The 12960-nt window shown below is 41.0% G+C and overlaps 1 protein-coding gene across 1 annotated transcript in view; it reads right to left on the minus strand.

Moving 5' to 3' along the window:
- The window catches only part of FSHR (follicle stimulating hormone receptor), a 134665-nt gene extending 122434 nt beyond the window's left edge, over positions 1-12231 (minus strand). The window contains 2 exon segments of the mRNA XM_050951855.1: positions 9272-9288; positions 12080-12231. Coding sequence (XP_050807812.1) covers positions 9272-9288; positions 12080-12231 — 169 coding nt within the window.
- Between the last annotated feature and the right edge of the window lie 729 nt (positions 12232-12960).

Consider the following 12960-nt stretch of genomic DNA (forward strand, 5'->3'; position numbering starts at 1 on the left):
TATCAGGAGTTGTTACAGAGGGCAAGTATGACATGGACTTCAAAGAGGTATATAAAGAAAGCCGGTCACATTCTTAACCTGCCAGCTTGACAGTCTTCCTCTAAATTAATTTTTAAAATGGTATTTTTAACTATTTTCCTTTCTCCACCCATTTTCTCAAGAGAATATTTCAGTTACAAAAAAAGACAGCACCCCTCTCCTCTCCTTGCACCCTCCCTTGGTGACTTTATCAAATATGAAAACAAAAAAAGTTCAATATAATTGTTGTTCTATCTCCCTTGCCTACCTCCTAGGTCACCAGCTTAAAAACAAAACAAGAAAACCAAGCCACCCTCTTCCCCATTTCCCAAAAGAAACCAAAATGCAAAGCATTTGCCTCGTCCCCTTCTTGCAGGATCCTCACTTTCATGCTATGTTTGGAATGTGCATATAGTACATCAGAAGCCCTTTTATCTAGCTCTGAACAAAACTGTGTCTTCCTCTTTCTCCCGCATTCCTCTCAATAACATTTTCATTCCTTAACACCACTTGTTCTCAAACCGAAAGTTTTCTGAGCTTCATTTAAAAACATTTCAAAGCATTACAGTAAATAGTGTTCCCTCCCCCACCCCTGCCTCCCTCCTCCTTCTCCAGAGAATTTGAGCAGAGAGTTCTGTTTCCAGAAACATTTTGTGATGTTTCTTTCTGAGTTTAATTACTGACTGTTCTATCTGTCTGGAGCATTTGTTTTTGGGGAAATTGGATGAGATACACAGCATTCATCCCATTAGAAAATAGCATGCTTTCTGAGTCTGATCTTGAGAAACATCGTTATTGGGCCAGGGATTCTTTAGGCATTTTTATATTCCAAATTTTTTTCTGGAATTGGAAGATTCTTCTAACACTTCTGTCAGCATTTGTACAGAACAGGTTGCGATGCTTTTTGGCCACATACATAAATTGAGAGTTCTTCTGCTCTTGATTCCACAAGCAATGGACCTGAATTCTACTGGAGACTGGGAAGATAAATATTGGAAGAGATTGAAAGGAAAAGAGATCAAGTAAATCTTGAACTCCATGCTCCTGCAACTCTTACTCACGCATGGATTTCAGTGAAGCAATGAGTATAAGAACAAAGGCCAAGGTGTTGCTATGCTCCATATTACAATGGCTATCTGATTTAGGATTATCAATGGGATTTAGGTTGCCAAGGGCCTAAATCCCTTTTGAAAATGAGATTGAGGCTTCTAAATCAGTTAGGATTGCAATGCTGAGTTCCAATGGCTAAATATGTTTTTTTAAATCTGGCCCTTAGCAAGGATTGCAGGATTGGATTCAAATTTATATGCTTGAGTACAGATGGCTCAATAAGACTCCTTATTAAAGCTAACGTAATTGCAAAGCAATTAGGAAGAATAATTTTCTATATTCTCAGAACTTTTGTGAAATCCAGGCTTGAATCTGACGTATGACTTGATATTTTAATGACCTAAATTTTACCACTACAGAGTGCAGTCTAATCAAATGAGAGGAAAAAAATGTAAAATAATTTACATGTTTTGTCTGGAAAGGTCAAGTTCTGAAAAAGAATGTGACCATTTCTACTACAGTGTTTACCCATCAAAGGCAAAACCAATATACACCATTATGAAAAATAGCACATACCTTTTATACGATTATTTTGGCACAAAGATTAATCATTACCAACAGCTGCTGTTAAGAGTTAGCAGTCTCCCACAATGAACAGCTGACAGGGGGCCTGATCCTCAGCTGGTGAAAATGTCAATTTAAGTTAACTGTGGACATGTCCCAAGTACTTCAGATTTTCAAAGCTGTTACGCAGTTCACTATTTAGTGTTTCTACTTTAGCTAGTTTTCCTAGAAACTGTTTGTTTTTTCCTTTTCTTAGAAATAAGAAAAATAGATGAAAGATGGTAAATATTTAATTTGCTGATACTTTTCCAATGCACTTCTAAGGGCCCCTACAACATGTCAAAATAATGTGAACTCTTCAGCATCGCAACTTAAACTAAAGGAATAACTCCATAGTTTGCTGCAGTAGTAGGTGATTATCCTGCGTGGATTAGTCACAACTATGACACTTACTTTTCAAGAGCGTTTCAGTGGGCCCTTTAAAAATGTGTACCATTTCAAAAGATTCTACCCTGTCTGAGGGATTCCCATGTATCTAGTTTCAGAAATATTGCTGGAAATAGTAAAATATTTAGGAGTCTTAAATATCTAGTAAATATTTCAAAACACTAAGGTAAAACTTTAAAGAGCACAAAAGGACCAGTGTTGCAAGGCCTAAAGTCCAGATACATACCTTTTGAGTAGATGCCTAACTCCTACTAAAATCAATGAGATGACTAAATCCCATGTTAAAAAGGGAATTAGGCACCTAGGTCTCATTGAAAGTGAATGGATTTAGGCTTCTATGTACCTAAGTCATTTTTGAAAATGAGACTCATATTTTAAAGTTATTTAGGGGTGGATATAGGGTTGCCAACTTTCTAATCACACAAAACCGAGCATCTTCACCCTGTCTCCTGCCCCGCTCCTTCCCTGAGGCCCTACCACTGCCCTGCTCGCCCCCGTCTGTTACTCGGTCTCCTCCACCCTCACTTACTTTCACCAGGCTGTGATGGGGGTTAGGGTGTGGGAAGGAGGCCTGAGAGCTCTGGCTGGGGCTGCAGGCTCTGGGGTGGGGACAGGGATGAGGGTTTTAGGGTGCAGGAGAGGGCTCCAGGCTGGGGCAGGGCTATATGCACTCTAGGCTGGTGGAATGGGATCTGGATGGGGCCAAAAATGGGGTTATGGGTGTGGGAGATGGCTCCAGGCTGGGGTAGGTGGTTGGGGTGCAGGCAGGGATGCGGGGTCTCAGCAGCACTTATAGCAGCTCCCAGGAAGCCGCCACCAGGTCCCTGCAGCCCTTAGGTGCATGGGCAGCCAGAGAGGCTCCATGCACAGCCCCCATGCCCACAGGCACTGCCCCCACAGCTCCCATTGGCTGTGATTCCCAGATAATGGGAGCTGCAGTGCCAGCACTCAGGCAGAGGCAGCACACAGGGCCTCCCTGGCCGCCCATGTGCCTAGGGGCTACAGGGACTTGGCTGCCCCTTCTGGGAGTCACACTGAGCCACGGAAGGTAGGGAGTATGCCTTAACCCCAGGCCCCCGCTGTGCCACCGACCAGACTTTTAATGGCCTGGTCAGCAGTGCCAACCGGAACCCTTTCTGACCTGGCATTCTAGTAAAAAAACTGGACACCTGAAAACCCTAGGTGGTCCTAAAGATTCATAGAGGTGCCTAGTGGGATTTTCCAAATCATGTAGGCCCAAATCCTTCAAGGTATGTAGGTTCCTATCAGCCTTTTTAGGTTCTAAGTGCATCATTTAGGCACCACTGACATTTTCAAAACTGCTTCTCAGATGCCTGCTCACCCTGCAGGTGCCTAAGTCCCCAAGGCACCGAGGTTTCTGATCATCTCCATTTGAAAGCCTTGACACCTTCCACCCCAGCTAATGAGCAGCTCTGATGCCTAGCTCAAGCCAAAGCCCCGGAACTCCCAAAGCGAGATATTCAAAAAAAGCAGGGAGCACCTATCTCACCAGCCAGGCCCCGCTCATACAGGCATGTTCTGAGCGTGCCTAAGACCCAGTCCTGCTACCTCCCACAACAGGAGGGCCCAGTGTAGGTCACCAATAGGTTCGGAGGCAGCACAACACCTGCACAAAAGACAGATGGGGCACAGGGAAATATATGACTAGCGTAAAAGGTATCAGGCACGAGCAGAAGACAAACAGAGGGTTTTGGCTGCTAAGGCAAGGGCTACCTAAGTGGCTGATTGAGGTTAGGTGCCTAACTCCAGGAGAGAGTTCACAGCTGAGGATCCTGAGCAGAGGGAGTTGCCTCTTTCTAGTCCATCAGCCAGGTGCACCAGGTCAGCTAGTTAAGTACTTAAGACCCAGGATAGGGAGACTCAGGATCAAATCCACACTCTGTCCAAGAGGAGCAGACACTTGGGAGGTAGGAGACCTTGGGTTAAGTTCTTGCTTCTCTTGATCAGAGTGGGGATTTGAATTTGTCTTCCACATCCTGTGAGAGTGCTCTAGGGCTACTGGCTATAAAAGACCACCACCTGTAGGTAAGGCATCCTCAAAACATACCTACTGGATCAAGCCCCAGAGGCTTGATAGGCAGAGGAATGCCTAATTTGTGAATCTGCTGGGGCTTACATGTGAGCTAGGCATCCGGTGGCAGCATGCATGCCCCCTGATGGACACTTGGGTGCTTAAGAAATAAAGGTGCCTATAGGGTTAAGCAGAATGGTTTGTGAGGATTTAAATGTTGGATTTTGGAGCCTAAAATAGCATTTAGGCACCTGAATCTCTTTGTGAATCTAGCCTAGAGTGCCTAGCTTGGCACCATTAGATGGTAGGCTACCCCAGGGTTAGATGTTGCAATGCTGAGTGGCACAATGCCTGAGTAATTTTGAGAATCTGGGACCTAAATCCCATTGATAGCAATGGAAGTTAGGAATTGAGGTGCTTTTAAAAATCTCACTAGTGCCTATCTGCATATTTAGGTGCCTAAATATTTTTTTTAAAATGTGGTCCTTAGGTCTTGCAATGCTGACAATCAAGCCCTGAGTCCTATTGTCCACACCTGAAAGTTAGTCTAGTTTAGTTGTGTGTGAATTTAAAGTGAAATAGCTATGCCAGAGAAGACTCCATGTATGGACACTTATTCCACATTAAGAGTGCCTTTTGCTGCTTTTGCTTAGTCCACTTCCAAAAGAGATCAAGCTAATACAGAACAAGGCACTCTTATTCCAGAAAAGTTATTCCAGAATAGCTGTTCCCGTATAACTCTACGGGCTTGTCTACACTTACCAGGGGATCAATGCATGGCGAGCGATGCATCGGTAGTCAAAGACCTGCTAAATGGTCTGTAGATTGCTTTCCCATTGACTCCTGTACTCCATGGGAATGAAAAGAGTAAGAGGAGTCAACAGGAGAGCATCTCCCATTGATATAGCGCAGTGTGCACCCTGCAGTAAGTAGATCTAAGCTATGTCAACTTGAGTAACGCTATTCATGCAACTCAAATTACGTAGTTTAGATTGATTTGCTCCTGTAGAGTAGACAAGGTCTCAATGAAGATACATCTTAAGGCTTCTGAGGCTATGTCTACACTTACAGTGCTGCAGCTATGCAGCTGTAGCACTTCAGTCTAGACACCCACTACAGCAATGGGAGGGGGTTCTTCTGTTGACATATTTTCTACATTGGGGGTTAGGTCAGCATAGCTATAACTTTCAGGCATATGTATTTCTCACACCTCTGAGAGACAAAGCAGATGTAAGTTGTCAGTTTATTTGCAGCGCTCAGTCTCTTTTGACAATGCTACTTAAGGTAACACTGTCAAAAGTACCTAGAACTTTACATGCCCCCATTCTAACTACTAACAAAGTTCACATTTTGATATCATCAGGATTTCTTTTGTCAAAGTATCTTGGCTACCTCTGAGGGCATGACAGATGTGATTAATGAAATTTAACATTAAACAAGAACAGTCAATAAATGCTAAGACATGCTGTTTTGATTTACACAGGATCCTCTATGTTGCTGACTCATTGAGTCAGGAGAAGTTGCAAAAATAATACATATTGTTGAAGACTTTGTGTGGAAAATGAATTCTGAGTGCATGGTTCTTCGCCATCTGAGTATGAATTAATTTTCTACTCAGACTCCAACCTCCAATTCATCTATCTTCCATCTTGCCCTTGCAAGTCTCTCAGGCTTCCTGCTCCCTTTCCCCTCACCACAACTTACTCCATCTACCTTTGACCTCATAGGTCTCTCATCCTGGCTGTGTTTCTGCATTGGACCTTGGTATTGTATGCTCACATCTCATACACTATGTATTCTGGGAAACTCCTCTTTGGTACAACTTCTCGTGTCATGTTTGACTGGAGTAGCACCAGGGTTCAGGGCAGAGATGAAGACATGCCTGACTCATTAAGATAATAAAATGTAGCACCTGCATGTGGCTTTTCACCTTACAAACAATAACTAGTTAATACAACATTGTGCAATAGGCAACTTACTTTGATGATCACCATTGTACAATTGAAGAAACTGAAGCAGGGTATGTAGGTGAGTGGCCCAGGGCCACAGATGGAATCAGCACTGGAGCCAAGATTAGATATTCTAGACCATGCTTCTCTTTACACCCCTAGGAATTCAATGAGTGATGGAACCTGATTGTGGTAGAATGCTGGGATGAAAGGAATTAGAAGGTGAAAGGGAATTGTAGGGTGAAATCCTGGCTCCACTGAAGTCAATAGCAAAACTCCCATTGACTTCAGTGGGACCAGGGTTTCATCTATAGAATTTAGAAGTTAGATCATCTACTCCATTCCCCTGACAAATCTGAATTGTCTATTTTCTAAGGCTCAGTCCAGTTAATTTTTAGATATTCCAAGGTAGACAAAGGTCAAAAGCATGGGGGTGAGAGTGACTCCAAAAGCAACTTTGTGTGGAGGAGGGAGATGAAAGGAACTAAAAGGCTGAGGCAAGGACTCAGGCCACCAGAAAAGAGGAAGTGCAGGGAACTGAGTGTTCCGAATCAGAACCATTGTGAGATTTGGTATTTTTCATACACATCCTTGCTACTGAGAAATCTGAACTTGATTTCCAGACTGGGCTCTGATTGATTTCAGGGATAGTGGAAAATGAAAAAAATGTAAGTTTACCACTAACATGAAATTAGACACACACAAAAAACCCTATTTTCCTATTTTTTGTGTGCAAATTTCTTGCTTCTTTATTTTTTCAGACTCCATCTGATTTTTCGTGTTTAAAATTTTCCACCCCAACTCCCTCTATTTCCCTAGACTTTCATTTTTTCTATCCTTTGTACTATTCTATTCTTTTTTTTGACCTTCTGAATTTATTTAATTTCTTTCTCTTATTGGTTACTGAATGTCTCTACTTCTGATGTTACTGCTCCTGCACATACTTCTCCCTTCTTTGCCTTTTTCCTCTGCCTGGGCCTGTTGGCCTTTCCTTTCATCTTCTCCTTTGTTCTATCTGTTTCATTCTCTCTTCCTCCCATGGTACCTTCTGCTTATATGACTGTATTTCTTGTTTAGTACTCTGTTCAGTTCTCTCCTCTTTTCCATGGATAGTATCTAGTTCCTCTAGGTCTCTCAGAAGGACTTTGGAAGAGCCCAAGATGACCAGCCCTGGATGATCTAGTCCAGGTTTTACACTGAGTCTAGTGCATGCTGGGACAGGACTCAGGAGACCCAATTCTCCTCTCACAAGCTTCACATCTGTGTAATTTGATTGACTTCACTAGAGATAGTTATAATTTATACCAATGCAAGACAGAAGAGAATCAAGCTGTTGGGGGCTAGTCAGTTCTGTTTTAGGAGCCCTATTGATATTTGCACACAACTACATTTCTCATTATTGAATCTCAGTAACCTGGCACAAGACACTTTGTTTTTAATGCAACTGACCAACACTGTTGAAAATATGGGAACAGCTAAATCCTATGATAATTACCTAATGACAGTGTAAGCCTTTATTTTATAAATTTTGCAACACTAAAGATTGAGATAATACTATAGCAAATCCTAATGCAAACAATAGGATTTGTAGCTGTTGTTCAAGTTGTTAGATTGTACGTATAGATTGTTTGTGCTTGATCCAGAATCTGCTATTTCAAGGTGTCTGACCATTGAATAGTCAGCCACCTACCCAAGCTTGACATGATAGTCTAAAAATAAATAGCTTTGAGTAACAGTACAAAGACTCCTGTGTAGAAAGCAAGAAAAATCCAATGTCTGTGGTTTGCAAATGTTTGAGAAAAAATGGTCAAAATATGTTCCTTACCAGTGGTGATTCATCCTACACCACTTGGTGAAACTGGAATGCTGATTTTCAAAATGTATACAATACATGTGGTGAAATCTTGAGACGGGGTGACCAGAACTGCCCATGATATTAAAGGTGTGGGGCATATTGTGGATCTATATAGTGGCATTATGATATTTTCTGTCTTATCTGTCCCTTTCCTAATGGTTCCTAACAGTCCGTTAGCTTTTTTGACTGCCACTGCACATTGAGCAGATGTTTTCAGGGAACTATCCACAATGACTCCAAGAGCTCTTTCTTGAATGGTAACAGCTAATTTAGAGCCCATCATTTTGAATGTATAGTTGAAATTATGTTTTCCAATGTGCATTACTTTGCATTTATCAACACTGAATTTCATCTGTCATTTTGCTGCCCAGTCACCCAGTTTTGTGAGATACCACCTCCCCTCAGATGAAAGGTCCTATAGAAGAACCATGTATTGTTGTAAGAGTAACTTCTTTCATTACATTTCTACTTCCACTCCCAGATGAAAACTTGAAGCACAGTGGTTCAGACCTTTTTATTAAGTGTATTTTGTCAAATCTCAAGAAGGATCTGTTTAAAAAAAACAAAGAAAAAAAAACTAAAGAGTTTACCCACACTTAATTTTAATGTCAACAAATAACAGGAAGAAGAGAGACAAACGTTAAATATGTCTTCAAAAGAACGTTTAGATCCTCAATAAGCATAGCGTCCTATATTTAAGAGGAGTTCTTTTCATTGACACCACTGGTTTTTAGAGATGTCTCCCAACTGGCTAACCAACCCTTTGATACAATAACCTAAAACTTTCTATCTGAAGTCTCCACCTTTGGTTTCTCGTGGTTATCACCAGAAACACACACCTGGCAACATTCTGGACAGACTTTTCAGCTGGATGAGACATAAGAAATGCAAGAATCATCTTTTTGTCCTGAACAGAGCACCTTCTCTCTCAGGCAAGAATAAGAAACCATCATGGAGGTCTGCTTCTTGAAATCTGGACCCTGCCAAATTTCATCCAGGCAGGCCTCCTAAGCCAGCAAGAAAACAACTGGAAACAGAACATTCTCCTTCCAATAATTTGGTCTATGCACACAAGAACTAGTCGTGGAAACAATAACTGCAATGAGGGCCACCACCTGTGACTCAGACCTCTACATCATTTCTGGATGGTAAGAAAAAGCAGAACCCTTGTGAACTCTCCTGACAGATTGTCAACACTTCCTTTGATGAGGTGAATCAGCACCTGCAATAGCCCAAACAATAATGAGGAAGCCATTGTGCAATGCTGGAGAGCCCACAATCAACTCCTAATGTCTGAGCTCCCATTTCTCAATAAGGTAATCAAGAAATCAGAAAAAAAAAAAAGACTTATGTCACTTGTCAGCAGCCAGTGTCTGAGATTTTCCTTTCAGTCAAACTTCAGGTCAGGGCATGATTCCAAAATACCACATGTTGCTCTTGAGGAGGTGACCCCTTTCTGCCAGAGTAAAGGGAAACATCCATACTGATCCTGCATTACTTCTTTGGTTTAACTGCTAGAACAAATCACCTGGTACGTCTGTGCTGATTCTAAGAAACTGCTGGGGTAGAACAGAGACACCTTGAAATGGCTCACGGCCTTTCTTTTGGACCAACCCCACAGGTTTGCAGTGAGCACGTCTCCCTCCATTTCTAAAGCTTTCACATATAGAGGCCCAGGGCTCATCATATTATTCAGCATCTACATGAATCCATTAGGATAGCGAGTGAAACAACAGAGTGAAATGCCAGAAGTATTCTGAAGACACCCAGATCCTCTGTCTCATAAAGACTTAAAGATCATAAGGGACTATTGTGATCAACTAGTCTAACCAGCTGCATATTACGGGCCACAGAACCTCACCCACTCCTGAAATCGTCCTTCACCTTCTGGCCGAGTTACCCAAGCCCTCAAATCATGGTTTAAATACTTCAAGTTACAGAGAATCCACCATTTACACTAGTTTAAACCTGCAAGTGACCTGTGGCCATGCTGCAGAGGAAAATGGAAAACCATTAACAGTACTGTATTTCTGCTCTCTCTCACACAGTCAGCACTTGAGTGAAAAGCAGCTGGCAGAAGCTGAACCCAGGCAAAAAGAAATGATGTCAGCAGAAAGAGGAAAGCATTTGCCTCTTTTATAGCACCCCTCATTACTGATTATTCAGATTATTGAAGTGGTCCCCAAACTGTGGATCCTTTTGGACTCCTACATGCTGTTGAAGAAATGCAAGGTTAGAAAAGAATCTAGCTATATTGAGATTCTGCAGTGCTAGTTGGAGTTCACAGTTAAATCAGTACCTCTGACCCACAGCAAAGAGTGCCTTGAGTAAGAAGGTGCCATTTTTACAGTCCCTTTACTGACACAGCATGGACCTTTAAGGCTTGCGCATCACTAGTTCTGACACAGTTCATGATGAGGGTCTAGTTCTATTTTCATTTACACAGATGTATATTAGGGATGACTATGGGTAAAATCCCGACCTTATTGAAATCAATGAAAATTTTGTCATTGACTACAATGGGGACAAGATTTCATCAAGGGATGTAAAACTGGTGTAAGTGAGAAGACAGTCTGGCCTGTGTTTCCAACTCTCATGGCTATAATTAGATACATAATATTTCAAGAAGAAAGCATTTCTTTACTGTTTTTAAACATACATAGGTTTTCTCCAAATAGCCTGTTTCAGTAATTACATCCCACAAGGTCAATAGTCATTCTGAGAAGCTGGCTAATTAGCAATCCCATGATAACTCCTTAAATGGCTGACCACTCCTTATTAAGCCCCCACTTTAACAGGTGCTTATGTTTTAGAGTTCCATTTCCTTATAAAAACAAGGATATAAGGATTTGTGTAGTCCCTAGATGGCAGATTCTAACACTGTAATCTAAAGAAACAAATCACAATTAGCTATCTATGCTTGGAGTGTGGTTCATTAAGGATTTAGACCACCCAAATTGTACATGGATTATTTTCCCTCTAGTTGGTGTGTATAATGATTTAAATATTCTCTGCCTTCCTGTAGTTAATTTAGTCATTTTTTCCAAGAGTCTCACTGCAGTCAATTGCTTTTACTTAAGCTGCGTGCCTAACACAAATTTTGACCACCCCTTCTGTTGATTAAAAATAAAATCCTTTGTGCTCAAAAGCTGTGGGATAATTTTAGTATAACAGATGTAAAATGTTTTGTAAGATCTAGCTAGCGAACAATCAGCTGTGTTATTCTGCCTTGGCTCTTCCATCCAAATTGGCTGCTATAATTACTATTAAAGGATTTACCCATGTATGCTTATTTTACCTTAGGTTGTGGTATTAGTTGATTATGGTGCAGCTGCTTTAAAGCAAAGAAAGAGAGAACACTCTTCGGCTTATTTTAATGATCAATATTGGCTTTTGGGTGAATTATCTCATTAGCCTTGTCACCAAATTAGAAAATATCTGATGTCTAGTACTGTACATGTTATCCTATGGGGAAGCAACTAGAAACTCTAAGAACTATAAAGCAATTAGCTGAGACAACATTAAATCTTTGCTTTATTTATCATCATTAATGCAGTCAGTGTTTCAATGAATGATGGGAATCACCTTTTTATTCAGAAATTTTTGGGGGGTGTGGATGGAAGGGACTGATAACCCTGTAAAGTGCTGCATGACTACACATGAAAACCACAAATTCCTTTTTGGCAAATCAACAATTCTCTAGAGAGTTACTACTGTACAAACAAAATGTTTCCAAAGTTCCTTATGGCAAGCAAAACATGGTACATATTCCACTCATTTTCAGTTATGCTAAAGCTGGTTGTAAGGAAAACTTAGCTTCCTAGATACTAGGATAATACAAATAATAAAAAATAGATTCCTTTTGAAGCAATATTTTCAAACTTTGCAATATTTAACTCATCTTTTCTCAGCTAAGATGTTAAAATAGAGATTAGAGTAACAGAGGCTCTTATTATACAGAGTATTAAGGTTTTGAGGGGGATATGGTGATTTAATGAATGCGACAGAGTGCTCTGCTTTTAAAACAGCTGGTATTAGTCTCTTACATGAACCCCTGGACTCCTCCAAAACTGAGCATGTTGGCTTGCCAAGCAGCAGTTTATTTTGCAAGATAACAGCAAAGCTGCTGCTTGAAAATTACAACAGCTCTCTTTCCTTACTTACAGTTCAGTGGAGTTCCTGGGAATGTCCCGAGGAATCTGGATCACTTTGCTCTCCTGACAGATGAATATCCTGTCAGAGCATTGACAGAGATGATGCTGACATCCAAAGCAATCACCCAGGAAAACCACCAAACAGATTAAAAAAAAAGACATGTTTGTCTTTACATCTGTGCTCCTGTCCCTAGTTTAAAAGGAAGGCTCTACAGCCTACTACTGCATGACTAGGAATGACTCCTCTAACTGAAGATCCGCCTTAAAACCTGAAGCAAATCATGTGATTCTTAGGGGATGACTTGTTTGCAAGTTTCATTTCATGGCCTATGCTCCATAAGCATTTTAGGGAAGGTGTGGAGAGGAGCTATATGCTAACAGGAACTTGTTATGTGATAAAATATTATTTTATGTTTCAAGTGGTGTGGATGAAGCCACAGAACTTTAATTAGATGATTGAAGTGTTTTAAATCTTTTGCATATTTACACTGCAAAAAGTTCTCTTTCTATAGCTGTGTTTTGCATGTACAATATTAAACAATAACTAGTAGGGACCAAGAACTTGTGCCTGTTATTGCTGGATCCCTCTCACCTTACAAATGCTGCGGTGTTTATATTAGTATGGTGGCTTTTCTAGTCAAGGACTTGAATTCTTTGATAGTACTTTGTGACTTCCTGTGGCAAGCACACAAGAATTCTATGGTGGATTTTCCTGAATAGGGTCTTGACTTAAAAAGGATGCAGCCTCCAAAACCAAAGCAAAATACACATTTTTAATTAACATTTCTCACGCTCTTAGAGCACAATTTGAGCACATTTGTTGGCTTGTGTCTTTGGAGAAACCCTGGTGAGAGAGCATGCAGGGGCAGTAAATGGTTTCTGATGAGCAAG

The sequence above is a fragment of the Gopherus flavomarginatus genome, chromosome 4 (assembly GCF_025201925.1).
Source record: "Gopherus flavomarginatus isolate rGopFla2 chromosome 4, rGopFla2.mat.asm, whole genome shotgun sequence".
Taxonomy (NCBI): Eukaryota; Metazoa; Chordata; order Testudines; family Testudinidae; genus Gopherus; species Gopherus flavomarginatus.